This window comes from Tetranychus urticae, chromosome 1 (genome assembly GCF_039701765.1).
Source record: "Tetranychus urticae isolate SD_2017Ah chromosome 1, NJAU_TeUrti_SD_1.0, whole genome shotgun sequence".
Classification (NCBI taxonomy): domain Eukaryota; kingdom Metazoa; phylum Arthropoda; class Arachnida; order Trombidiformes; family Tetranychidae; genus Tetranychus; species Tetranychus urticae.
The window spans coordinates 24839628-24867227 of record NC_142958.1 but is presented as its reverse complement, the minus strand read 5'-3'; the positions used below and the strand labels follow the sequence as shown (position 1 = coordinate 24867227).

At 32.1% G+C, this 27600-nt stretch overlaps 6 protein-coding genes across 10 annotated transcripts; 4 read left to right on the top strand and 2 right to left on the bottom strand.

The window, feature by feature from the left end:
• Nucleotides 1–98: 98 nt before the first annotated feature.
• Nucleotides 99–13074, bottom strand: RSG7 (Regulator of G-protein signaling 7). 4 transcript variants are annotated; one of them, XM_089267967.1, is made up of 12 exons: nt 12373–12854; nt 11164–11936; nt 10507–10603; nt 7086–7437; nt 6457–6538; nt 6304–6378; nt 5952–6208; nt 4987–5112; nt 4043–4134; nt 3784–3977; nt 2522–3184; nt 99–1211 (listed from the first exon to the last, which is right to left on the bottom strand). In XM_089267967.1, exons 2-11 carry the CDS (start codon nt 11347–11349, stop codon nt 3083–3085), a joined length of 1563 nt encoding a protein of 520 aa, XP_089124093.1. In that variant the 5' UTR covers nt 11350–11936; nt 12373–12854; the 3' UTR covers nt 99–1211; nt 2522–3082. The 4 variants fall into 4 exon arrangements, with proteins under 4 accessions (XP_089124093.1, XP_089124090.1, XP_089124099.1 ...); XM_089267964.1 differs by having other exon boundaries at nt 11164–13074; XM_089267973.1 differs by lacking the exon at nt 2522–3184 and having other exon boundaries at nt 12373–12795.
• A 306-nt stretch (nt 13075–13380) lies between these two features.
• Nucleotides 13381–14329, top strand: LOC107368488 (U3 small nucleolar ribonucleoprotein IMP3). The gene is made up of 3 exons (XM_015936310.3): nt 13381–13575; nt 13668–13906; nt 13994–14329. Exons 1-3 carry the CDS (start codon nt 13445–13447, stop codon nt 14152–14154), a joined length of 531 nt encoding a protein of 176 aa, XP_015791796.1. The 5' UTR covers nt 13381–13444; the 3' UTR covers nt 14155–14329.
• On the bottom strand, nt 14191–16154 carry sra (RRM_RCAN_like domain containing protein Sra). Its single transcript, XM_015936308.3, has 3 exons — nt 15834–16154; nt 15480–15662; nt 14191–15266 (listed from the first exon to the last, which is right to left on the bottom strand). The coding sequence occupies exons 1-3, from the start codon at nt 15960–15962 to the stop codon at nt 14895–14897; spliced, it is 684 nt and encodes a 227-aa protein (XP_015791794.1). The 5' UTR covers nt 15963–16154; the 3' UTR covers nt 14191–14894.
• Nucleotides 16155–16779: 625 nt separating this feature from the next.
• On the top strand, nt 16780–18169 carry LOC107368487 (uncharacterized). Its single transcript, XM_015936309.3, has one exon. It carries the CDS (start codon nt 16926–16928, stop codon nt 17526–17528), a length of 603 nt encoding a protein of 200 aa, XP_015791795.1. The 5' UTR covers nt 16780–16925; the 3' UTR covers nt 17529–18169.
• An 871-nt stretch (nt 18170–19040) lies between these two features.
• LOC107368455 (uncharacterized) lies at nt 19041–20783 on the top strand. 2 transcript variants are annotated; one of them, XM_015936273.3, is made up of 5 exons: nt 19041–19260; nt 19363–19513; nt 19605–19744; nt 19810–20057; nt 20180–20783. In XM_015936273.3, the coding sequence occupies exons 1-5, from the start codon at nt 19206–19208 to the stop codon at nt 20366–20368; spliced, it is 783 nt and encodes a 260-aa protein (XP_015791759.1). In that variant the 5' UTR covers nt 19041–19205; the 3' UTR covers nt 20369–20783. The 2 variants fall into 2 exon arrangements, with proteins under 2 accessions (XP_015791759.1, XP_015791760.1); XM_015936274.3 differs by having other exon boundaries at nt 19065–19260; nt 19366–19513.
• Nucleotides 20784–21490: 707 nt separating this feature from the next.
• On the top strand, nt 21491–27495 carry LOC107368470 (vitellogenin receptor). The gene is made up of 3 exons (XM_015936287.3): nt 21491–26477; nt 26557–26926; nt 26995–27495. Exons 1-3 carry the CDS (start codon nt 21572–21574, stop codon nt 27275–27277), a joined length of 5559 nt encoding a protein of 1852 aa, XP_015791773.2. The 5' UTR covers nt 21491–21571; the 3' UTR covers nt 27278–27495.
• The last annotated feature ends 105 nt before the right edge of the window (nt 27496–27600 follow it).

Here is a 27600-nt window from a genome sequence, read left to right as displayed (position 1 = left end):
CCTATCCTTTTGATTCAGTTTCAAGTGATTTTGTAAATCGATGGTAAATGTTGTGATCCAGAAATGATATATTTCCCATAATAATTGAAACAAATTGATTGTTATTTGGAAAACAAAATTAAAATTACTTTTATTATTATTAGAGATCGACTATTTTGAGACGTTTGGCTTTTCAACAATTGAGTCTCACATTTATGTTGTTTTTTGTTTTAACCTAAACTTCAATCTGGTTATTTTGAGTTATTTTCAGTTTTTGGGTTCAGTTTTGAGTCGTTTCATTGTTATCCATTCAATTAGATCTTTTCCGTTAAATATATATTTGTGACTCATTTACTTTTTACTGTCATCATGAAAATGTAGTCAACTATTTGATGAAATCTTAAGGTCAATGAGTCTGATTATAATACAATTACATCAGGATGATTTGGGAGATGAAAAAGGTTGAAATTGGCATGAGTTTACATTTTACAAACAGGAGGAGACGAAGAAATACCATGATGAAGATGAACTTAAGATGAAGATGAGTGTTGTTGGATAAAATAGAGATGACGAGAAGAGGAAAATGAGGAAATGATATAGATAGTGAGGATAACACGGATGATGATGAGGATGATGGAGGTGACTATTTGAATGAAGCAAAAAAGATCATTAACCAGTGGTCCACAATTAGTCAATAACAGTTTTTGGTTGAGGTTTAATCGTGTTGAGTCTTTGATTGGCAAAATAAGTCTTACTACAGCTTCTGCTGATGATATTGGTGAGGATGAGGACAGTCAATGAACGTTGAGGTGTTATTAGTTAATTGCACACTTGCTTCTCGTTATTGGAATTATTATTCAATTATTATTGGCTTTGGTATTATTATTGGGCTTCTCATTAATCAGTTGAAAGTATGGCTCTAAAATTTGTAGCATTTTTCATCTGATGATTGATAATGATATTTACTGGGCAGATTAATGGACAATCAAGATAATTGTATCGCAACAATTGAGCTGCTCTATTCGGCGCTTCTCTTCAAAATGGTTTTTAGTCTTACGATGATATTTTGATTCTTGAAATGTCAGCTTTGTCCAAATCTCTGGTTAAATTGGTCTGGTTTTGACTTTTGTTGTAACTGAAAGGGTCAGCTGTGATCACAGTCCATATTTGTTTGGTTTTGGATGATTTTAAACATTGAAACTTGGTAGTTTGGGAATGAAACGGTTACTGTGCTGTAATGATGAAGAAACAGAGAAATGAGATAACAATTAATAAACAGTAATTAACATGGAAACAGGTATTAGTGTAATTAATGTAAGATGTGAGTGTGAGATGTGATTGTGTATGTGTATGTGCACAAAGTAAGCCTTGATCAGGTAAATCTTTTCCTTTCTGTGTATTTAATCAAATGCTTATTTAATTGCTTGATTAAAGTTTATTATGTAATGATTAACCTGGAAATTTATTGAAAAGTTGTATCTGATCGAATTAAAACGGCTTTTCAAATTGTGTGTGAATCGTTTGTGATTGTGAGTGTGAAAAGTGATCTAAAGTGTGATTAATGTGCGAAGGAAAATTGAATCAGTTTATCAAAAATGAAATTAGAAAGTGCAAAACTATTGATAATAACTAATCAATCATTTGAAAAGGCAAATTCAATCCAATTTGTCCTCTGATGACAATTCATATTGAATTTGGGCCAATTTTGGTATGAACTTTTTGCCTTTCAAACTGATTGAAAAGATATATTTAAATACATTAATCTAAATGTTAGAAACGAGTTAAAATAAGATATTAATGTAAAACAGTGGATTTACTATCAACGGTAATGATTGAACAATTAGATGAAAAGTGAGAAGTAAAAAAAGAGCATTTCATTTGTTGAATTAAAAGTTGAAAAATGGTAAGTTGCCCAAAGGGTTGAAAGCAGATAAATGAAGGAGAAACAACTCAAGAGGAAAAATTAATCAAAGGATTGAATTGGTTTAAACCAAGTGAAACATGGAAGAGTGAAAATTTAATTTGTAGTGAATCTTGAAATAACTCAGCCTTAATCATCGTGATAATAAATGATGATTGTTGTACAGTTGTAAACATTTTCAACATTCAACTGCAAACGAAAGTAAATATGAAAGGTTTATGTGTTTATTTGTGTAAACCTTTCACAGCAGGAGATTAAAAGATGGCCAGAAAAAGCTAATTGTATCTCTAGATCTTAATGACCACAGTGATGATGGTCAGCTTTAGGGTCAGTTTCAACTATTGGTTTAAACATTCAATCCAAAAGTAAAAAAAAGGAAATGAAAAATGAGAAGGAAAGGAAAAGATTAACAAAGCCAAGGCATATTTACATTGAAACTAAGCATACGCACATACAAATAGCAAATTTTAGGGTTAGCAAAATTGGGTTTGGATGATGGATAGTGTTTTTGGGTTTTTTGGGTTGTGTTTGGGTTGAGTGTGTTTAGTGTTCAGTGTCAGTGTTTTTGTGAGGATTTTTGGAGTTGGTTGGAGGAATAAAAGGTAAGCCAAGTAATCGAACCTTTTTGAGCAAAGCATTTTTCCCTCAACATGTAATAGCGTTTTTTATAAGCGGGAGGTGTTGGGTTCAAGTTCGGGTACAAGTTCGGAGAGAGCAAAAAGCGGTTAACAGATAACATGGAGAGCGTTTTGATGAATCATTTTCTGGTGTTCAGTTGAGTCTGACTTTCATTTCATATTTTCTTCTGTAATCGTCATTTTTTCCAAGGAAACAAGATTATGAATAATGAAATGATGCTATTCATTCCTAATGGTTTTAAAATAAGATGAGGTTCAGTATGAAATGTTCAGGCTGGAGATGGAAAGAGAGAAAGAAATAACATTTGAGTATTTGCTTTCTCTGCGCTTTTTGCTTTCATGTGAATCTTAAACGGCTGATTTGGCTAGGTTTGGGAGATTAGCAGGGAAGATGAAAAAGATGAATGAATCATCATCAAAATTATGTTATCTGTTTAAACAGAAAGACACTTGATTTTGCTTTCTCTGATTTTCTCGTCTTTTAACATGTTAATTGTTCTGGAAGGCTTCAATTGTTGATGGTTAGGAAATGAGGAGTGTTGACTTAGTTTAGGGAGGTTGTGGTATTGGCAGCGGTTAAAGCGATCTGATCTCCGACTTTTTTGGCTCCGAACGCTATTACACCACGAATTCCTTTCACAGAAGTCTAAATATGAGAAAAGTTACAGAAAAGACAACAAGCAATCAAGCAGTTACATGATTAGCAATCAGGTTAATTACAAATTAAAAGACGAATTGAAATATAAGAATTGGATATGAACAGAAAAAAAGCAAAAGAAAGATAAAAAGAAAGAAATAGAGAGAAAGAGAAAAGAAAAGAAAGAAAATAAATACTAAATATGAAATCATGATTAAAATCATCAGAATTAAATTTTACCGTTTGATTGAGAAAAATAAGAAAAACGTTTTTAAGTTTTACTTTACCAACTCAATGGATAAAAGCATTAGACCTTTTGACTGGAATTAGCTGTTAGACTAGACTTTATCATTAAAATTAGTTAATTGTAGTTAAATATATTTAGATTATTTAGTTAATTACTATTAAGTGTTAATATTATTGTTATGATTATCAGCTAAGAATTAGTGTTTTAGTTTAGTTTTTGCATTAGATTTGACTATTTCTCATTATCAGTAAATTTTTGTTTTTCAGATCAATTGCCATTGAATTTGTTTCTAATTTAAGTTTATGTTTAAAAATAAATTGATTAATGATTAACTCTTTCTACTTCGTCTAGTTAGTGTTACCTTTTTCTTTGTCCCACTAAGGTATTCTTTGTACATTTCAGATCGCAGATATCTTGGATAACTATCGTTTTTCATTAAAAGGTAAACATGGCCAGCAGCTTCATCAAAAATATAGCGACTTTTGGGTTTATTTTCCATATTTTTCTTGCTTGTTTCGTATGATTTGGAATCAATATTGATTGGACAGTTAGCCTCTGTAAGATAATTAAACAAATTAGTATTTATCCAAACAGAATCAACAACAATAACAATATCTCACCAGTGCCAAGATATTCATTCCAGATGTCTTGAACTTTGGCTGCAACATCTTTTGAGTGAACACATTTTAATTCTTGTACAGCATCCCAGAATCTAATGAGGGAAAAGACAATAATTAATGATCAAGCTGATTAATGATAATTTTTAAAATGTTAATCTTAACCCTTCATAATTGTTAACATATTTGAGATTGTTTTAGTTAATGTTTATGACAATTGACAATAACAATTTGCTAGTCAATCATATCAGAATAAATTGGCGTTCATGATATATTTGAAACTTCATGTGAACAGACAAAACAAACAATGGATCAAGATGAAGTAATTGAAACGAGTCTAGATAAATTGTCTCAATTTTGTTATGAATGAGACAATTATTTCTTTATTTAGCTATTTACCTTTAAGAGTCTTCAATCAATCAATCAATACATATTTATATTAAATTGAATCCATACAATTTACACGTGAAACTGATCATTATTAAAGGTTTCTTTATCAATTGGCATACAATTCTGAGAAGAGCTTCCTATTCATTTCACCATTCAATCTCAATAATACTACATGATAATAGTAATAATAAATTACAATAATTATAAGAATTAAATGCTCAAAAGACCCCCAGATGCCTTTACAGTTAACCAGTTGATATGAACAATAATAGTCTAAAGATAATTTAACCAGGTTTTACTGATTACTAATCTGATTCCGTTTTTATCACTTGAAACGATTAAGCTCAGTTTATTGAAAATCTAGACATAAAGAGATATTCCGGGGAAAATATATTCATATAAATATAACATTTTTAACCACTTAAGATGGTTTCATTGATTTTGTGAGGCACTTCATGGAAATATATCTTGATCTCTTCAGTTTCTTGGGTTTTGTCTGATTCCTTCAGCTTGGTTTACTTTGATAATGATTGACTGACAATTAAAACATGGCTTACTTTAAATTCTCGGCTGAAAACTCTTTCTCCAAAAATTTCATGAACTGTTCACGTCCAGCTGGATCCCTTAACAACTCCTTCAACGAGAAAGCCCAGCGACGGACTCGGCGACATGGAACGTCTTTCCTGTAATGAATAAAGAAAATTTTTCAATCAAATAAACTTAAAAATACACAGAATCACTGACATCAATCAACCTTGGATTATTTTTTGCATGAAAAGAGTGTAACTGCACTAACGGTAATCAACAATCAATGTCCTGTTTTTGATTTAATTTACAATTTTCAATATTTTCCAAGCTAAGTAAACTCACTAATAGTGTCTCAACCTGGGTTAATTTGGTAAAGTGGTAAACAAATTAAAATCAAATGACTACTTGAATATTAGGAATATGATTATGTTAATTATGTTTACATTTGAAAATTTTTAAATTAATGTTTCAAACAGTAAATTTAAATTGTAAATTTTCAATGTTAACTCAACATCAACTGTTTGCTTTAAAGCAAATGATTTTTACATTTTTACCCAAAGAGTAAAGAATCTCTTAACTCTTTGATTTTAACATCTTTTACTCATCTAATGTTATCCAATGAACTAATTTTTTATTATCAAATTGATATTTCATCAGAGTAAATCTATTTATAATTGATTTATCGTCTTTGCTGATTGCGACGGCAAAGATTTTAAATAGGAAACCAGGTAAATGGGTAAACTTGAGAAATACAATTGATATTAAGTAAGATCTGTGTAATCAATCCAACTGATATTAATAATGTTCATGTTGCCTGAAGCTGTTTATCTCAAGGTTTCATTTGGATGTATCAACCTGATGATTTGGGAAACATTGCCAATGATAAAATGAAAAGGTAAAATCAAACAAAGGTCTGCCAAGTAAAACAAGTTATCCTGCTAAAAATACACTTTTCATACAATGGAGACGTTATTTGATCGATTTATCTGCTTACGTTTGACGTTCCAGTTCCCAGAAGTCACTTGAATCACTAATCCATGGATTTGATGGTTCAGGAGGAGTTATAAATGGATCATATTCAGCCCATTGATCAAAATAAGTGCAATAAGTTTCAGCAACTTTACTCAATTTAACTCCACCAATTCGATGCTCTAAACGTATTCGAAGATAATCAACTTCTTTCCTCTGTAACTCCAATTTAGCACTTTCACTAACTGGACTTAATCGACCACCAGATGATGAAGTCACGTGCTGTAAAGAGAATAAGAAAATGAGATTAATTAAAGTGAAATTGAGTAGAAAGAAGATAATTTACTTGGAAAATAATGAAATGATCATTTACTTACTTTTATACTTTTTACAGGTTTATTCATGCGACAAGCTTTTTTAATGTCAATTTCAGTTGTATTTACACATCCAGGCTAACATGGTTAAGACAGGGTAAAAAGAAAATTACAAAATTATCAGGATCAACCTGATTAACCAAACAATTAACTCACCACTGGCCTATGAACATCCCAAAACGCTCTTTCTTGGGAATCCAATACTTTCCTCTCTAGTTTATCACGCTTTTTGTCAACTCTGTGGATAAGAAAATAAATTGTGGTTAACTCGATTGTTTGGTTAAATTTCATTGCAGATCAGTTTCGAAGGAAAAAATGACAATGAAAGATATAAGGAAATTTGTCAAATTGGAACTGGACTAAGCTATAAAGAAATATTAAATTGAAAATTAAGGGAAATTTCCCAATGAAAGAGACCAGAGAAAATACATTTTTCAAATCTGACATTATTTCATGGTACATGTCTTCAATAATTCAATTGTGAACTTGATCACTACTAATATTAACATAATAACACAATAAGATTTGAGGATAGATTTATAGAAACATGAATTCCTTTGTGGGATGAGAGACGAAAATGTTTGTCTATTCTGTAAATGATTGAATATTATGCACAATATGATGTGATAATAATGATGTTGTGAGAAGAAAAATGATTTTGTAAATGACAATATAGATGAAGCTAATGGCGATGACTGATTTTGGCCTTTTAATTTTATAATATATCTTTCATTGTCAGTCTAATAAATGGTTGGATCCTTTTTATTGGGTTAAAAATGGTTTACTTTGCTTGAGCCTCGGCTTGCATGAATATGAATTCCCATTTTCGTGAAAACATCTTCTGTAATCGGGCAAGATTTTCAGCTTCATAATCGGCCAATTCAAGGCGAGTCTTGTTCTGCATGGTTCGTTTACACAGGTAAACAGCGTAATCGGTATTTTCAGGCTCCCAACAATTGGAAGGCCAAAAATATGGTGTTTGAAAGCGATAATAGGTTGAATCATTTTTCACAGTTAAAACATGATCATCAATAGGAAATAAATAACCATGAGCAGCCATTAAATTGGCCAAATGTAAGCATTCCACTTGATCATCAACATCTAAATTTTTCATCATCCAAGTTACCAAATCACTACCTGTAATGAAACAAAATAACAAATTAATTCATGATTTACTTTCTTTGAAAATTGATATTCTGGTGCAATGTTGATATTCAAGTTGGCTATTTGTTTGTATTTCATGTAATCGTGTATTTATGGAATCAATTTCACTGTCATTTTGAAATTTATATCTCAAGATTATTCATGATCAACACTTGTGAAGATACCAATTTAGAAATGGTTCATTAATTATTGAAAATGGTAATTTAACTTGAGGAGCAATTTGACAAAAGTGAATGAAAAGACGCCAATGCAAATGAATTGTAATTGATATCAAATTGTTCATTATATTTACATATTTTTGCCTGTTTCTATTAATATTTCAAGTCATTGATTTTTTTTTCTTCTCTTGTATATATTCAAGGATCAACATGAAGAGACATGATTAAGGTAAATATTGACTCAGCCTATCAACTTCATTTATCATTGTCAAATAATTTTTGTTTTGTTTCTTTTCATACATTGATCCTTTTTACATTTTATCAGTATTCATACTTGATGGCTTTACCTGTAGGAATCAACTTAATGGGATTAGATGAGAAACATTTATTAACAAAAATTGATTGCAATCAGTGCGAAAGGAGAGCAATTTGTAACAACTCTCATTAATTTATTAAAATCAAATGAATTTCATGTGAAGTAAAATGTAATTGATAGATACAATCAATGGGGTTCAATTGATCTAGAGTAACGTTTAGTTGAATGGATGATAAAAATCAAACTGTTACTTGACTTTTTTTCCAGATTAGATGAATCGAACTGGCCTGATTAGCCGAAAATCAACAATCTCATGATGACAGTAATGGTGAATACTGGAGTAATTAGTGTTAAACAATTAGCTCTGGAGGTTTACAAACATTACTAACATTGATAGAAGCATAGAGTTAGATTCTCATAATTATTTCTCATTATTTCAATTCTTGGTCTCGGAATCCTCACAATACAAACATAAAGAAATGATTAACTGATCGTCAAAAATTGAAAAAATCATCTATTAATAAGAAGGCAAAAATTACATGAAATAATTTTTACATTAGCTTAATATTTGGTTTATTATTATTAATATTTGGAGGATGAACATTGAAAATACTCTTCATGATTGGAAAAATTCTGATATTTTCAAGATTGATTCCCTTGTAATGGAGCATTTTTTAGCAGGATTTACAGTTTTCAATGTAAAAGATGTTTTCATGAGATGAAAAAATGGTTGCCAATGAACTGCATAAAGGTTAAAGTAGCTTAAGCTTATCGGATAATAAAACACATTGTAATATAATATTTGAATCAAAAATGTTGAATGTAAATGTTGTATTAAAAAAGCAAAATCTTGACGACTACTGATTAACACTGGAATGGATTATTTTGATTGATTGAAGGTCTGTGATAATTCATAGACACTTATGCAAGTGAATCATTTGTAAATCAAATGGTTGTTGAATATTTTTACAGATTTTACCTTGTATTGTGTGTTCAGCAATTGGGGCGAGATTAATTTAAACAATTAAAGGGTTCAATGAATCTGTAGTTAAATCGGAAAGAGACGTAATTGCTGGTGAAAAGCATATTCATACCTAATTTATCATTCTGGATTGTCATTGTTCATCCAAAGACAGAAGAAGTTAGAAAATGAACCTTTTTTTCCTGCTTCGTTTTTTTCTCATTGACTCTTTGGATCGATAAAATAGAAACAGTCGAGTAGACAAAATTCATTCCCTTTTCATCTTCTTCATCATATACATTCTTTCATCCTCATCATCTTTCCATCTCTTTTCATCTCTCTTCATCTCTACTTCTTGTTTTCATCATTCTCTCTGACCTAAGACATCCTTTTGATTTACAAATATTGATTCTTTCTGACCTTTGCAACATTTTTTCTCATTATTTTACTCGTCATCTTTTTTCATCTTCATTATCATCAACATCATAATCATCACAATAATCAACCTTAAAGACCAGCCAGTCTTGAGAAACTTGAACAAGTGACTCAATTTTTTATCATTCATTATTCCTAGTAAACTGAATTGCTGATTTTGTTGGTCTTTCAATATTCTTGGTCAATATTTCAAGTTTAAAATATTATCAAACATTATGAGAGTAACGAAAAATCGATATTATTAAAATACAGTTTACCCTTCTTTGCCTGTTCATAAATATTGCATGTAATATCAAAATAAAACCTACAATAAGACTATTGACCTAGTTTATAAGTAGATCGAGGGTAAAGGTTAACATCAGCTGATGTTATTTGTCTTGTTATAGACGACAATAATTTAGCCTTAACAACAAGGAACCACACTTAAAATAATAAAGGATAACAACAATGATCAGGATAATGATGTTGTACGATAGTCTCGTGAGAGTATTATTTGGTTCCTATTTTAATAATGATATTTCCTATTGAACACACAAAAATGGCAAGGAATTAGAAAAATAATTGACTCTAATTTGTATTAACATTATATCTCTTGTAATTATTTTGCTTCATTACAATTGAGCTTCCGATTGAAATGATTTCATTTTTCAATGCAAACGGATGAAATATTTCAACTCAATGTTTTTTGAAATACAATTGAAAAACTGATTTTTGTGTCAAAATAATATTGAAACGGATTGTCATTAAAAAATTTGTGTGTCTAAATTGTTGAATTGAAACATTGCTCAAATTAATATCAATATGGGTAAGATGGTGAAGAGTAAGCTGATGAGGAATGAGCGATGAATTATTCAATGATTCATTGAAATCAAACTATAGTTGGATGGTTGAGATTAAGCCTTTCCTGTGTGTTTATAAAGACTGATAAGCTTAATCTGGATTAATAAATCATTGGTAATCTATAAAAGTGTACTAATAATTAATTAACGCTATTAGACAATTTAGGTTGTTTGGTGTTGTTATTTGTGTTCACTTGAAAATCTTATATCATGTGGAGTAAAGAAACAATCTGCTCTGAAAAGATCTCCTACATTTGAATGTATCATCAATCAAGAACTTACAGGCAAAATAAACAGCCAAATTAATCATCATAATACATGATTTTCACTCACCAGTAAAAACGCTTGGGATTTTGGAGATGAAGCTTTTAACGGTTTTAACGGGAACTCCAAATTGTTCATCTTGCATTTTCTCGATCACAGTTTCCATCTGAAAATTGAGCATAAAATTAAATTAGTTAATTGTCTAAATAACTGGGAATTGTTTCAAGCCAGAATCTAAAGTCTGCAATAATATTTGAACAAAGGTGAAAATAATACGAAATGTAAATTATTTCAGCTCCAACAATCTACATGCTAACCTACTGGTTAACATGTAGATTGTAATTCTCCACTTAATCAGATTGCTAGTAATAAACTTGATCAATTATACAATAGTTAAACATGATGTTTACATAATAGTAATTATAAACAACTGGGTAATTATGGTTTCATTTTATATAAACCATTCAATTTTTTCTGCCGTCTAGATAATAACTTGGAGTTTGCTCGTCAGTTTTGGGATTGAAACTTATTTCCAAAGGAAAATAATATAATAAAATTATCCATTGGACAAGTGGTCCACTGATTGATTCCTAATTGTGTATCTATATCATGTTTAACACAAGTGGTTTAAGTCAATCTATTGTAGCTTGATGAGGTTATTTGTAAAATTGACTTTAATAACTGGCAACTTGATAGCTCGGAATGAAATCTAATATTCATTAATACCTTTCTATAGACAATTTGATTTGGATTCCAGTCCTCGATGCGAACAACATCGTTTATATTAGGATGGGTTGGTTGTTCCTCGGCACTTGCACCAGCAGTTGCACCACTGGATGATCCTGATTCTCCGGCTTTAGCTTGAGCCTCGGCTATTTGTCTCATCTGTCTCCTATGGTAATGATGAGCCATATTTGATTTTATTAAAAAGTAGATTGTTTTTAACCTAATGATGTATTAACGTAGATACAATTCAATTGTTTAAGGGTGATATGGATGATACTTGTTTCCTTTTTGGTGAGCTTTTGTGTTGATTGCTTTCCTTGAGTTGCCACAGTAAATGATTGCTTGATTGCTTTTTTCTGGTTAAACCTTAATCCTATTCCCTACTCCAATCAAAAGATGTATTCATTTTTTGTCTCTAATTCTCTGGTCAGTTGAAATCACCATAGACTAGACATCAATATTAACGGTGTCATATTATGCGATTCGGCCAACTCAATATCCTTATTAGGTTGGTAATAAAGATGCAATCTGTATAGTGAATGGGTCACAATTGAAATTCTTTGGTTGTGGAATCAACAAGATGAAATTGGTTAAAATGTCAACAATAAAATACAGCAGGCTAGTTACTGAGACAATGTCTCATCAACAGGATGAAACGGATAGGTAATTGAATCTTTTGAATGGCCTGTCCAATCCTATTGATATACATTTTCAGGTAACTTTCACTTTATTGGGTTGTCTCCTTTTTTGAATGATTGGTTTCTTTGTTTTCCCTAAAACCAATTCATCAAAAACAAAACAATGTTAGTAAATAAATGTAAATAAATAAACAATGTAAAATATTGGTGTATAACAGGAGAGTTGATTGAGTTAATTGGCTTTATAAAAATTGTTTGAAATTGTAACAATCCATGTTTCTTGGTTCATTGGTAGGCTATTTCGATGACCACCAGTCTCCTGATAGTTGTTAGTTACAATTGATGGCAAGAAACAATTCTCGAGGTATAATAAACCTTTAGATGCTGGTTCATCACTTGTTGTCAGCATCTTTAGGGCCATCAATAGGCAAACAAATAGGTTGAAAAATCGATGAAGGTAGATACATTAAATATAATAGCGAGATCACTAGGTTAATTAATCAACTAATCAGATAAAAATGCAATTTTGTACACCATTTTTATCGAAAAATTTACTTTAGGATGAGCATACCACAGACAAAGCAAGCAAAACACTGCAATGGAAGCCAATGTTGAAAGCCAAATGAGAAGAAATATTTTTAACCACGAAACCAAAAGAGAGAAACTATAAGAGTGAATTGAGCTCTTAAACGAAGCTGACTTCAATTTTGTATTGATTGGTCACCAATTAAAATGTAAAAATGTCACTTTTTAATCCTAACATGGTTGATTCACTGTTTGAATTATCCTTTAAACACGAAAATAATTTGAAATAAAACAAATAAAAAGGAAACGGTTTTTGACTCTTGGTAAAAGCAATGACAGTGTTTGTATACAATGTCCAAGTAAGATGGTTCACAGGTTTTGAGTTGAATCGCTGAGTGATTGGTAAAAATCAGCTAAAATCATGAAAGAGTAAGACAGAGAAAGAAAGGCATGATTAAAGATGACTGAATGTAGAAAAGAGAAAGAGAAAGAATACAAATTTCATCGGTTTATGGTTTATCGATCCGTTATTCAGCTCAAACTTGGAAGATGCTCAGATCCAAGCAGACTTTTGGTTCCATAGAGATTCAGAAAGAGATTCTCTGTCTCTCTTTGACTTCATAAAGTTCTAGTTTTCCCTTTTTCATTCATTCCAGCACTAAGAATTAATATGATTATAATTTAAACAACTAGCAATTATTAAATTAAGCTTTACATAAAGCCAAGCCATTCAATTTTATTGAATTGTGTTGCAAGCAAAAAGCCTCGCTCAGAGCTAATGGCTTCGTAGCTGCTGATGTATCAAGTATTTCAGGGTTAGAGCGTTTAAATTGCACGGAATTTTTACACTGATGCCTTGAATATTCCAAAAATTATCAGTGAAATTAAAATTTGTGATATTGGAAAAATTATAAAGGATAAATTATAAAAACAAAAATTAACAATAATTTAAGCAATAATTTGAACATTTTCAAATTGGGCGCCCAAAAATAAGCTGTTTATGTTTTACGAGAAAATGAAGGAAAACAAGTAACATGTGTAGCTCATTTTGAAAATGTCTGCATGTTAAAGTTCCCTGTAATTGTTAATCAGCTAATATTATTTGATTCATTTCTAAAATGGTACGTAAGTTGAAGTATCATGAACGTAAACTACTCAAAAAGGTTGATTTTATCAACTGGGAAGGAACCAATATAAAGGAAATTTCTGTAATGAGAAAATATCACATTACTAGAGATGAGTATACAAAGTAAGTTGATTCAATTATTTTGCTCTATTTATTTTACTAGTTATTTCACCAGCTAATTTATCGTTTATTAACTATTCTTTCTTCTTTAATAGGTATAACAAATTAGCCCAACAAATTAGGAAGCTGGTTGAAAAAATATCTGCATTGCCTAATGACCAGTTTAGAATCCAGTGTTCAGCTGAATTAACTGATAGACTTTACACTTGTGGAATTATCCAAACAAAAAGGCTTAAAAAATGTTCGCTGATTACCGCCAAGTCATTTTGTCGCCGAAGACTTCCTGTTTTAATGATTCAAAGTGGAATGTTTAGTGCTCCTCTTTCTGTTGCAGGTATGTTACTTTCTCAATCCTAGACCAATGAGTTTAGTTTTGTCTTTAAACTGCCAATTTAAATATTTATTCCAATTTTCTTTACAGTCAAATATGTTAAGCATGGACATGTTAGAGTCGGACCCAATGTTGTAAAAGATCCAGCACTTTTGGTAAATAGAAACCAGGAAGATTTCATTACCTGGACTGACAAATTTCAAGAAAAGATTGCTGATTACAAAGATGATCATGACGATTATGTGGATTAATTGATATTTTTTATGAGTAAATTACGTTAAATCATAAAAATTTTTCATCTATAATTTAATATTGCAGATTCAAATTAAACAAGTACACAGTGATTGACAATTAGTCTTACAATAACAAATTAATTCATAACGACGTTTATATCTTCAAATTTACAATAAAAAGTGTTTGATAACATCTTTATGGTTTTACTTAAGTACTATCAGAGAGGTATTACCATTTATTAAAGCTGGGTATAATAGCTGAAAATGGATACAAGAAGTGAGCTCTGTATTAGATTTGTTTGGTCTATTTCTATTAGGACATTGTATTTTTGCGACAAGTTCACAAAGGTTTTCATTTGACTTTGACTTTTCAGAATGGAATTCAGCAAGCTTGCTAGAAAAGCACATGTTTAGAAATTCTAATAGAATGAACAGGACAACGATAGATGCAATAAAATTAAACAAAAATCGGGAAACGAGTTTTATACAGAGAAAGGTGAAGACAGAATGTCCATTCTCTATCGTTAATAACGACTATTTACGAAGATTTATATGTATAATACGTACTAATCACGATAAATTGTGGTTTACATTGAATGGTCGTTATCATGTGGATATTTTTTGTGAGTGTAAATGTCAATGGAATCACAAAGAGGAAACTTTCAAAACATCAAGAGTCTTCTCAATTCCAAACATTACCAAATGATACCCTTTCACATTTAAATTGGTTTCTTCTTTTGAGACAAAGTTAGCCAAGATCACTGGGTCAATGACAAGGAGTCACATGAATCTTCAGATCCTTCAGATGATGATCTAGCCGGTGGCCGTCGAGTTTGTTGGATTCTCATTCTTGGTTTTCCTGGTGAGCCTTCATTTGACAAGTTACCCTCATCTGTATCTGCACAAACATGGACCACAATAGAGGGTAACTCTCTACTGGGTGGGTGAATCTCATGTATCTCTCCAGGTGTTAAATTAGTTATTGCGGTTATTAAATCGTAATTGATGAGTGGTTCCGCTTCTTCTCGAGGTTCCCAGCCAACTGGAGGCGATGCAGGTGGAGATATTAAGAATTGACGACTTGGTGCTGGAGGTTGTAGACGATTGTAACTCGATGTGTTTTCACTTGTCTAAAAAAGATGAAAAAGGGTTAGAATGTGTATGTAAACAATTTTTATGATTTAAATAGAAAATCTAGAAATGGAGTGAGATTTTTTTTTTGGTTTTTGGCAATGAACTTAAATGTCAAAATATCACAGGTAAATTGAAAATAAAGAGTAGGTTTGAATATAAATATTTGTTTTTTACAAATTTTCCCAGTGAGATTCAATTTAACAGCCTACCTCAATTATTTGAGCGAAGTAACAGTTGATCACAGAGTTACCAAATTTTCGTTGATGACACTCGATCCTTGCTTTAGCAGCTGTTAATGGACTTGAAAAATTTACTCTGGCTCGTTTAAAGCTTTTGAAGTATTGAAATGTTACTGAATCATCTATTTCCTTGAATATAGCTTCAAATTGTTCCTTGAAAGAGAAGAAAAGAAAAGAAAAATGAAAAAACAAATCGCAATTGTGTGCAAGCATTTCTCATCATCTGTTGAGATAATGTTATAAACTCAACACAAAACTCAAAGATTAACAACAATAGATACAAATAGAAATTTAATTTAGTAATTACAGACGGTCAATAATTACCTTGTCTTCGGTTGAATTAAATATACTGATGTCCAGACTTGTGACAATTAAAGCGTTCGGTAAATCATCTGAAGCCACATCATCTAAACTACAATTACCATCAACTACATCCATGTAATCCTGTCCCATGGTGAAAAAATAGCTTTATCTAAAAACACAATCACTGTTTCACAGATTGTTGACTGGTGTTTTTCAAACGAAACGCTGTTAAATCAAGATATTTTACAATGTAATCAATTCTTAATTTTCGTGAACACAATAATAAAATAATTATAGATAATAGATGATCATTTAAATTGTTATCAAATGATCAAAGAGAGAGACAAATAAAAGTAAAATGATGAGCAATAGAAACTTGATGAAGCCTGATCAACGCAAGGTCAGTTGAGAAGGAAAAGATAGATTATTTACTTTCATCACTTCTAGGCTTATTTTAAATTTTAATTAACCACAAATTTTGTAATTTTGTTCAACAGCTTTACGCTAATTACATAAATTCATTCATCTAAATTAATTGGAAAACGTAATTTTGATCAAATACGTCTTGACAAATAAAGGATTTCAAACTTTCATGCTTTATCTGAATCAATCTAAATTATCTTCCTTTTGATAGGCTAATTTTGATATCTTTTTCCTTATCGAGAATCAGCATTCATCTTAATTACACCACATTGTGCAATTAAAGATTCACTAAATGAACTTTAAATGTATTTGCCAGTTTTTTAAAATATTTTCAATCATTTCTATTTGTTGACGAAATGTATTGAACTTTAAGAACTCAGATTAGGATATATCAAAGGTAATTACACCGCGTAATTGTGGGTGTAAATATTTTTGTCAATTATCATTTGTTTTAATTTTGAAAGATTGAGAAATCAAAAATTATCAATTAATTTTTAAAAATCCTTGCATTTTCATTTTTACCGGTTCTTGAGTACCGGGGAAGAGAGCTTTAAAAATACTTGAAATGGTTCCTAGATGTCCTTACTTTAGATAGCAAATCTCTTTAATGGTATTGAATCTGCAGTTTATCATTTTTATCAATGATGATATTTGATTAAGTTATAGTAATAGATAAATAATTATTATTCAATGGATAGATTTGTCAAATCAGTTAATAACATGAATTCAACGGTTCTAGTGCCTTCGAAGTTAAGAGACATGGATATCGTTGGTAAAAGAATTAGCAGTTGTTCTGGTTCTATACCACCGTGTTTAGCAAATGCCGATATGTATAGTTTTTATATTATGTTGAATGATGTTAAGGAGGAATTACTTTGGGGTCCATCGAGCATCTCATCATTTGGACATGTTACTGGAGATGGATGTTGTACTACTGGACGTGACAAATCTTGTTGTACAGTTGGTAGCAATCGATTGACCGCTTCATTAGGAGCAATTGTATTAACCGGAGGTGGAGGAGGTCCCGGCAGAGTTACTGGTAGACATAGTCGTCAGCCTTCAGCTGATGAATCCCTTGGATCATTAGGTTCTACAGCATCTTCATCTGATCTCGAAACTGATAGTGAAGCAGATTCCTTTATCAAGGATAAAGAATTAGATGATGCAACTCTTCACATAGCCCAAGCATTCCGGCACCATTTACAAGCACTCCATACAATACTTCACCAGTTTGCGGATGCTGCTGATTATTTATCTCTCAGATATCAAGAAGAAATTGATTCTTGTTTTTAACATTACGTTTCCTTTATTTCCCCTCTGACCTTTCCTCCTTACCCTTTTTCTCGGCCTATGAAATTGCTAAAATGTATTATTCAGTAATCTACTAGGTAAGGAGACTTTCTTGATATAGCTATTTTCACTTCCCTTACAATGATAAGTACTCCTTCAATTATTTCAATCGAACTTGAATCAGCACTTGTTGACCAAGTCAGTGAAATTATTTAATTAATCATTCTTTACTTTTTCTCGATGATCAATTAAAAATTCACTATTGTAGAAACTAAACCAAAAATTTTACCAAATTTTGTGGGATTGCTTCAAAATCTAGTCTAATTTATCTGATAGTCTCATTACCTAGTAGGTCACTGTATTTTGAAAGTTAATGATTAATTTTGTTAATTTGTAAGTATTTCATGTTAATTTTATTAGTTGCTGAATCTCAAGTTGATTTTTTCAAATTATAATTGGGTTGTCATCATCAACTGTTAAATCCAAATTATCCTCGCCCATAATTGTAAAAATCTAAGCTTCACCGGAATTTACCCAATTCCGAGAAATTTAATAGAATTTTGAAATTATAATCATTCTATTAATATCATTAAATCTACTTAATGAAATTGCAATTATTAAACGAAATTATTAATATGTTTAAATATTGAATTCTGACTAAAATACGACCAAATCCAGGCTTTGAGACAATCTCTCCCTAAAAATCGACATTTACAATTCAGCAAATCAATTTTTATTGTTGTGCGTAGTAATATTGTTAATTGTTATTCATTACGCAGTTATTTTCAACAATTAAATTTTTTAAACAATGAGTTGAATGTTAAATGGGTAAAGAAAGTTCTGAAATAATCCTTGATCTCTTACAATCAATTTACCTTGAATTATCATTTATTGATTGACCTTATTATACAAATTTATGATACGAAATGAAATTCTAGTTCAGTATTTTGCAAATTAATTGTTCTTAATAGCCAATACAAACAGAAATATAAATTTGAAGATGATTTTAATCGTTTGTTAATCACGCTAGGTTCTGGTTAATCAATTGATTAAAATGTTACATTGTAATTTTGTACCAGAAATATTGCAAAGTAGTCTAGTGTAACAATGTTGTGTCTAGTCTTCAGTAACCAAGTAAATTGCTAACTTAATTGCTTCTAACTAGTAATGCTAATGATTTATCTGGAAAGACAGGATTTAAAGTGAACAATTGTTCATTATTTTGATAATTTTTTCTTGAATCTAGCTAGTAAAGTGTACGTCTGTTTCATTTGATTAAACTTGGCTTTTCATTGAAGGTTGAATTTTTTCGACTACTTTCACCAAATATAAATTTAATAATATGAATCAAGATCAGAACGATCGTATTGTAAATGGCTTTTGGAGAGATAGAGAAAGAATAAGAAACAAAAGATGTTTTTAATTTGCAGTTTGCGTGGTTAAATCAAGGAGGATCTCTTAATTGTTGAGTTATATTGATAATGATTTGCATCATTGGGTTTAGCTGATTCTCAACAGACAGTCACAAGTCGATAGAAAGTCAGACGATTAACAGTGAATCAGAGATCCATTAGACAAAAGGATTGAAAAAAAGTCACAGCTTACTCATTTGTTCAAAGTTGTTTGCAATTTTTTTGTTATCTATATTTACTCATCCTGGTCATTGCAGTTGCTGTCTCCATGTTTAAGATGAGTCTTGTTATTTCATATTGTTTTTACATTTTAATGTTAATTGGTAAGTCAATATTTTGAGTTTCATCATTCATTTCCATCGATAAATTGTTATTTTTCTGATTGTGTTTCCATTGGATATTTTGGTTTCTTTTGTGTCCCATAGCAGCTCAGTTTTGGATAGTTAAAACAACTGATTTGGTTGATTGTGACGCTATTGCTGAAGAATCAGATCGTTGTGGTCTTAAATTGGCCTTTATTGGTGATCGAGATTTTCTCATTCCTGGAAATGATTCACAAATGGAAGTACACTGCAGGTAAGAGTAAATGTATATCATTATTATTTTATCAACCTAATCAAGAGGTTTAGCATGGATTTTAATTGATTTGTGTCTTCTTTTCTCACAGGACAATGTATGATAATTATTCCTGTTTGAGGCATTATGTCAGGAATTGCATGAAAACTGTTTCCAAAAGTTTGTTTGTGTCATTCTTGTATGATGTTAAACGTGATCTGAAACAACGGTGCTCAACTTCGGGGCGAGAAGGTAAATTTCAACTCTATGCTAATTAAGATATCATTATAATTTTATACCTTTCATTTATTTTTCAGCATTTTTGAACCATATTGCTTGTCTTCGAAATGCATCAGCTGAAAATATGGAGTCAATTCATCAATGTAAAGACAATTATGTGATTCAGCTGGAATGGATTATGGATAATGTTAGATCAGAAGATCAAATTATCGCTGGTTGCTGTGCTTATGCTCAAACACAGGACTGTCTTAAGCAAAAGACAGCAAAAATATGTGCACCAGCTGAAGAGACTATGGATTATCTTAACAAAATGGTCCATTCAACGGTAATCAATTTCTTATCTTTGAATTCGAGACCTCAGCAATCATTTTGAATATATTTTCATGTTTTAATACTATCTTACTGTCAATTATTTGCTAATGTCCTTCCATATTTTACAATTTACAGACAACTCAAGCTATTAACTATGCCTGTACCAAATACCGGAATGTATCTCAGTGTCGACAAGATTTAGATGAAGTAACATGGAGAAGACTTTACGAAAGTGGAATTGGTAATAATAAACCTGATCATCACTATAAATCTTCGGTCATGGTTACAATGGCCTTATTATCGTCAGCAAAACAGCCCAACTAAAAGGACCAAAATTTACTTATTTATAATCTAAAATTCAAAAATCAAAAAACCTTTGTCTAAATTTGCAACAAATTATTTCATTTCTCTTGTTCGATTTTACATTTTTTTATTAATTATTTTATTATTTTAATTATTTTAAACTCAGGGCTTCAATGTAATAATGAGGAAGCCCAAAAAGCATAACATTGTTCAAGAGGTTGAAAACAGTCAAAATGAATACAAGACAAAATTTAAATAACGCACCAAAAAACACTTTATGATAAATCAGACGAAATATTGATTGTATTATATTTACTTATATTACTTATTGGTTGTGTTTAATTGAATGTTTTTTAAAATTAAGCAATTGAAAATCATAAATTGCTTAATGTTTGATAAATGATAACGCACAAACGCGATCGCCATTAATTTTGAATTTCATGGTTCTCAAAAGTCTCTTAAAATACGCGAAAACAAAATATTGTTTCATTTTTGAATCTATGAAATTAGTTTTTTAGTGATGACCATTTGCATGGTAATTTTAGGTTTAACTTAATTTTACAAAATTATTAACCAGATTTAGGAATTTTCTATTTACTGAAGATCAAATTTACAGAATTAACTGAACACAGGAATTTTTGCCCCTCAATCTTAATCTTGAAATTAGGCTGAAATAGTATGGCTAAACATTATCAATAATAATAAACAGTAAATTAAGAGGAAATGGCGTTTCCTCCAAATTTAGTAGTAATGAGTTTAACCTAATGTATGAGTTCATAGAAACGCCATTGTTTTAGTTAAACATATTCTTGAGAAAAAAGAGATTTCTCGGTTTGTGTTGAAATTTTTGCCCATATTTTATGTGTAATAATCATGTGAAATGTCCATTAATGACAAGTCCGTCTTTCGGTTATTTTTCAATGGATTATTGGATGATTTCGCTCATTTGACCCTTTCCTCTAATGATGAGGTCACCTTGCAATAATCACTTAGTCAGCTCCAATGACACAAAGGTTTATGGGGAGAGTAAAACATCTTTTCCCTCAACAGTTTTTTGTTAAACTTGTAAAAGCTTAATAATGCAACCTTTCCACCTTGATAAGACATTTGTTATATAAGAAATGATGTTTAGTTACTTTTGTCATCATAACTTAGTTTAACCTTTTCATATCATCAACTTTTCCCATTTTTCATTTTTGTTGTCTCGTCAACTTGGGACCTGTGATGTGGGCATCACTAATCATTTTCTTGATTAGTTGGACCCATTTAGATGCTGATGGGTCTATTTCAGCTTCAAATTCCACTCGCATTGTAACTTTTAATCCAAAGTCTCCCAAGTCTACCACAAAACCCAACTCTAATTATGCAACTTTACCTTCATCTTATGAGTCAAACATTCGTCCTGGATTTGTTTCTGGAGAAACCTCTGCCCACCACGATTCTGTGCTAAAATCATTGAATTTACCATTGAATGGTTCGTCTATTTACAACTGCGATGCATCTCTCTATTTTGCTTGTCGCGATGGTAGATGCGTTTCCCTTTCCTATCTATGTGATGGTCGACCTGACTGTGAAGAAGGTGAAGATGAACTGTTGATTAATTGCCCAGAATCTTCTCCAAAACGTTTTAATTTGCCTGATTGTGGTTCTCTACATTATTGTGTCAACTCAACTTACTGTACGGACCAAACATGTGATCAAATCTTTGATTGTCCTTTACACGATGACGAGGTTGGTTGTGCTGTCGATGTGTGTATTGACTCTTTCCGTTGTACTGAGGGTTACTGTTTGCCCTCTAAATTACAACACTGTGATGGTAAAAAGGATTGTATTGACGGTTCTGATGAAATTGGTTGTAATGAAACTGGTTATAAACCATGCCATGAATTTGCCAATCACTATCAATGTCACGCCTCAGCGAAATGTATTGATGTAAAAGCTCTCTGTGATAATAATACCGATTGTCCTTACGGTGATGATGAATCGCCTCGTTGTGCTGCTCCTGAATGTGAAACATTTGGGTGTAAACATGATTGCCAGCAAACACCTACTGGACCAAGATGCCTTTGTCAACCTGGATATAAATTGGCTTTTGGTGATAAAAAATGTGAAGATATTGATGAATGTGCTTTACCTCAACCTCCTTGTTCCCATACATGCGTCAATCGTCCGGGTAGTTATGTTTGCCATTGTAGAGAAGGTTATCGTTTAGCTGAAAAGGGAACATGTGTCGCTGAAAATCACGAAGCTTTAATTGTGTTTGCCGAATCAAGCCAGATACGTGGTTATTATCTTACAAGTCGCCGTTATTTTGAGATTGGTAAATCACCAGAATATGGTAACTGTACTGTTAAAGGAATTGATATGGACAGTTCTGAGCGAAGTGTCTATTTTGTTGAAATTTGTGATGGAGCTGGCCATGTTCATGCTAAATCGGTAGCTTTTAATGGAGATGAGCGTGATATTGTTATGGATGGTTTGAAAGCTCCTTTAGATGTTGCCGTTGATTCTGTGGCAAATAATATTTACATTGCTGATAATGGATTAAAGCAGATAATTGTTTGTCAGAAACAAGGAAATCCATGTGCAGTTTTGATTCGAAATGGAATTGAAAAAATATTATCAATTGTTCTTTATCATGAGAAAGGTCTCATGTTTTGGTCTGATTGGGGACGGGAAGCAAATATTTATCAAGCTTTTATGGATGGATCTTCAGTTGAAATGTTGATAAAAAATGATACAATTCATGCCACTGGTCTTACTATTGATAGAGTACAAGATCGACTTTACTGGGCAGATTTCAAGGTTAACCGAATTGAATATTGGGACTTTCAAACTTCCAAACGTGTCTCACTTTACCATGCACATAACTTGGGTCCCGAAAGATTAGGAATATTTGAAGACCAAGTATACTTCACATCTAATCGTGGTCGAACGATTGATTTTATTAACAAGATAGCTGCTACCAATCGAACTCGTCTTTTATCATCACAAAAAATCTCTGCTTTCCGTCTATTCCATCCAGTTCTATCTCCTAAAAGAGATAACCCATGTTGGGATAACCCTTGTAGCCACATTTGTACTTTAAAGGGTACGGAATATGCTTGTGTGTGTCCAGGTCACCTTGAATTAGACATAAATGGCCATGATTGTATACCCAAATCCAAAGATCCTTTTATTTTGGTTTCTGCAGACAATCTAATTAGTCGTGTTTACTTTGAATCAGTTGGTCGTAATGTATTAATTCCTGTTTGGTCTTCTGATGCTATGCTTGGTTGTATTACATTTGATTGGAGTTCATCAACTATCTTTGTATTTCATTATGGAAGTAGTGAAATTGTAGCAGTTAATTTAACAGAACCTCATTTTGACAAATTTGTCAAGAAAGTTTTTGTCCTCAGCAATCAAACTATTCATGGTCTAACTTATGATAGTTTTACTAACAATTTATATTGGTTGGATCCAAACAATGGACTTCTCGAAATTGGTAATTCAAATGGTCATTCACGAACAACTCTACTCTCTAACCTTGAAAGACCAACTGATATGGCTCTTTACCAAGAGTCAAATAAAATTTACATTGCCAATCTTGGCTCAGATCCTCATATAATTGAAACAGGACTCGATGGTTCCAGACCAGTTAAATTTTTGTCTCTGGTTGGATCTTTGCCAACCTCGATATTTTTATGTAAACGTCGTAAGCGTCTTTACTGGTCTGATGCCTTACACGGGGTTGTTGAAAAGATTGATATCCACGGAGATGAGTCAAGTCGTTCTACTGTTTTATCCAAAAGTGGTCAAGTAATGTCAATTATTGTACATAATGACACTCTCTATTGGACTACCATGCAATCAGGCTCTATGTGGTTAACTAAAATAGGAAGTACCGTAAGAGAGGCAAGTCGTATAGACTTACGAGTGCCGGACAATTCGCCAATAACTAAATATATTTTATACGCAAAAGATGAAAAGCTGGTTAGCCAATGTTTACGTGATAATGGAGGATGTAGTCACATCTGCGTTTCCGTCGAAGGCAAAGTAAAATGTTTATGTCCACCTAAACACAAATTAATTGATGGTTATACTTGTGAATTGGAAAGACATTGTGCTCCTTCATTGTTTTCTTGTGACAATGATCGAACCTGTCTGATTCCTGAACTTCGATGTGATCATAGAATTGATTGTCAAGATGGAACTGACGAGATAGGTTGTGGACCTGCTTGTCCTGATGCAGATTTCCGTTGCATGGAAGGTCACTGTATTCCAAGAGCATGGCATTGCGATGGTGTTGGTGACTGTAAAGATCATTCAGATGAAGTTAATTGTACTTTAGATAGATGTGACGAAAATGCATTCCATTGTCCAGAAGGAAAATGTATCGAGAAAAAATGGGTTTGTGATGATTTAAACGATTGCTCTGATGGAAGTGATGAAAAAAATTGTTCATCGAAGGTTTGTGCTTCTTCCAATTTCCAATGTTCTGATGCAAAATGTATTCCAATCAATTGGCGATGTGATGGTGAAACAGATTGCTCAGATGGTGGTGATGAGGTTGACTGTCCCAAAGTACAGTGTGGAGCCGGTCAATTCAAATGTAATTCAGGAACTTGTGTGGATGCTAAAATGGAATGTGACCGACTATTTGATTGTGGTGACCATTCAGATGAGCATTCAGATTGTATCTATAGTTCGGTAACTTGCCCTCCTGATTTGTATGGCTGTTCTGACGGCCATTGTATTTATCCAAATGAAAAATGTGATGGTTATAATGATTGTATTAACCAAGAAGACGAAGAAAATTGTCCAGAGCGAGTTGATTGTCCACCTGATCAAGTTCGTTGTGGATCACCTAATGTTTCAGTTAGCTGCATTCCTCGTAAATGGTTGTGTGACAATGCCAATGATTGTGGAGATTGGTGGGATGAAACAAGCCCTCAATGTACAGCACCAAATCCCGAGACAACAACTGGCAAGCCATGCAGAGATGGAAGTTTCCCTTGTAAATCAGGTGATTGTATTGATTACAGTCAAGTTTGTGACCAAATACCTCATTGTCTTGACCAATCAGACGAAGGTGGCCTTTGTAATGTAGCTTGTCATTACAGTAACGGTAACTGTTCCCATATTTGTCACCCTTCACCATCCGGAGGTAAATGTGACTGTCCACCTGGTTTCTATTTGGATACTGATGGTAAAACATGCCTTGATCTGGATGAATGTGCTCAAGTTGGTTTTTGTTCACAATTTTGTGAAAACTATCCTGGTGGCGCTAAATGTACTTGTGCTGAAGGCTATTATCCAGTCTCTGAAGGCCATAAATGTAAAGCTAATGGTACGGAAGCATCCTTACTTTACATGCTTCCAAATGCAATTAAATCAATCAGTCTTCATACTCAAACTGAGCACTCAATTGTACGAATACGTCCATTAACAATGAAAGGCATGGATTACGACTATTTAAATAGGACCGTTTACTGGATCGACGGAGAAGCAGGAACTATCAATGGTATTCACTATGCAGGTGGACAAGCAGATTTTGAAATAATTTCCAATTTGGAAAGACCAAGTCATCTTTCATGGGATTATATTGGTCAAAATTTTTACTTTGTTGAATCAGATTCAAAAATATCTGTTTGTAATGTCAACAGTAAGCAGTGTGGACTAGTGATCTCAACAGAGTTGAGTAAAATTGACAGTTTTGTGGTTTCTCCTCAAAACCGTGTTATGTTTTGGTCTTCGTGGAGTGCCTCTCATTCAACCACAGACGGAAGAATTGAAAGATGTGAAATGGATGGCCGTAAACGAACCAAAATCATTGCCTTCAATTTAAACAGTCCAAGCGGACTAACAGTTGATCCAGTAATGAAAATGATTTATTGGGTTGACACTAAACAAGAGGAACTGTACAGTGCTAATTTTAAGGGCAAAAATATACACCGACTACTAGATTATAGTTTACTTAAACCTTTATCAATTGGTGTTTTCGAGGATTACATTTACTGGGCAAACACTGGAGCTGATAATTTAATGAAGTGCAATAAATTTACAGGCAAAGCTCGTGTTATTGTTCACCGAGGAAACATTAAAGCTCATGCAATGAAAATCTTTCACGAAGTTCTTCAACAACCAGGTAAGCTTATTAAACATTTTTTTCATTTTAATCAATAATAGAAAGATCAATAATTTTCATTTTACCAATTTATTTTCAGAACCAAATCCATGTGAAAATGCAAATTGCTCTCATATCTGTGTTTTGAGTGTTAAAAATTATACCTGCATTTGCCCACCTCATTTTAAACTCAGCAAAGATAACCAAACATGTCAAATTGAACGGTCACAACCACAAATTTCTGCGTTCAATAAAGCCTGTGACTCAAACCCTTGTTTAAATGGTGCAACTTGCATTCCGATTCACATTGTTGACTGGGAATGTGAATGTCCACCCGATTTTTTCGGACGCACCTGTGAAACTCGAGCCTCAGATATTAGCTTGCCACCTTCATCACACAACTGGATCATAATACTCATTATTTTGGTTATTGTTCTGTTTCTTGTTATCATTATTTACAGAACAGAAAGGTAAAGTTTTAATTTTGTCTGCCTTCTCTCTTCCTTATTAATCGATAATTTTCTTATTTCCTTTTCAGATCGCAAAGACTCAAGTTTCTTTCTTCCTATTTTAGGCCTCTTCGATCATCTTCCATCCTTAAACGTTTCAGTGGTGATAAAAAGGTTGCTGTAAGCTTCAAGAATCCTGCTTTTAATAGTAATCTAAAATCTGATTATAAAGATGTGGCAATGGAAAGCGAAGCTTGTGAAGCCATGTTGCCCAGTGAGAAAAGCACTTCTACTACAGGAAGAGGCTTCAGTAATCCGCTTTACGGTCAATATATGGACGACAATGACCAGCGTGTTTTTATCAAAGTATAAATGGAGACAAACGTCCATTTGGTTAAATTTATTTTATCCCATTTATTAGTATCAATTATATGTAGAAAGATCATTTATCAATGTCTGTGATATTTACTGTCCATTGAGAATTTTTTCTCTATACTTTCTGTTTAAATTATTTACCATCTTTATTTGTACCCTTTTTTGTTTCTATCAAATTTTAATTTTAAATAAAAAACAACTTCATTTATATTTAATTCAAATGTATTTCTAGAAGCATTTTGTCCTCACAAACTATCATTCTTTTGGTCATTATCCAAGGTTGATCTAAATGTCCACCAACGGACATCCAGCATAAAGCA

Bases quoted from the DNA above. Each gene is read 5' to 3' on its own strand.
- LOC107368488 (XM_015936310.3), top strand. From the start codon at position 13,445: ATGGTACGTAAGTTGAAGTATCATGAACGTAAACTACTCAAAAAGGTT. The intron at 13,576-13,667 runs GTAAGTTGATTC...CTTCTTTAATAG, and splicing joins ACTAGAGATGAGTATACAAA to GTATAACAAATTAGCCCAAC. The intron at 13,907-13,993 runs GTATGTTACTTT...TTTTCTTTACAG, and splicing joins TGCTCCTCTTTCTGTTGCAG to TCAAATATGTTAAGCATGGA.
- RSG7 (XM_089267964.1), bottom strand. From the start codon at position 11,349: ATGGCTCATCATTACCATAGGAGACAGATGAGACAAATAGCCGAGGCT. The intron at 7,438-10,506 runs GTGAGTGAAAAT...GTTTCATTACAG, and splicing joins AATCCCAAGCGTTTTTACTG to GTAGTGATTTGGTAACTTGG. The intron at 6,379-6,456 runs GTGAGTTAATTG...TAACCATGTTAG, and splicing joins GGGATGTTCATAGGCCAGTG to CCTGGATGTGTAAATACAAC.
- sra (XM_015936308.3), bottom strand. From the start codon at position 15,962: ATGGGACAGGATTACATGGATGTAGTTGATGGTAATTGTAGTTTAGAT. The intron at 15,663-15,833 runs GTAATTATTGAC...TTCTCTTTCAAG, and splicing joins TTAATTCAACCGAAGACAAG to GAACAATTTGAAGCTATATT. The intron at 15,267-15,479 runs GTAGGCTGTTAA...CATCTTTTTTAG, and splicing joins ACTTCGCTCAAATAATTGAG to ACAAGTGAAAACACATCGAG.
- LOC107368487 (XM_015936309.3), top strand. From the start codon at position 16,926: ATGGATAGATTTGTCAAATCAGTTAATAACATGAATTCAACGGTTCTA.
- LOC107368455 (XM_015936273.3), top strand. From the start codon at position 19,206: ATGTTTAAGATGAGTCTTGTTATTTCATATTGTTTTTACATTTTAATG. The intron at 19,261-19,362 runs GTAAGTCAATAT...TGTGTCCCATAG, and splicing joins TTACATTTTAATGTTAATTG to CAGCTCAGTTTTGGATAGTT. The intron at 20,058-20,179 runs GTAATCAATTTC...TACAATTTACAG, and splicing joins ACAAAATGGTCCATTCAACG to ACAACTCAAGCTATTAACTA.
- LOC107368470 (XM_015936287.3), top strand. From the start codon at position 21,572: ATGTGGGCATCACTAATCATTTTCTTGATTAGTTGGACCCATTTAGAT. The intron at 26,478-26,556 runs GTAAGCTTATTA...ATTTATTTTCAG, and splicing joins CGAAGTTCTTCAACAACCAG to AACCAAATCCATGTGAAAAT. The intron at 26,927-26,994 runs GTAAAGTTTTAA...TTTCCTTTTCAG, and splicing joins ATTATTTACAGAACAGAAAG to ATCGCAAAGACTCAAGTTTC.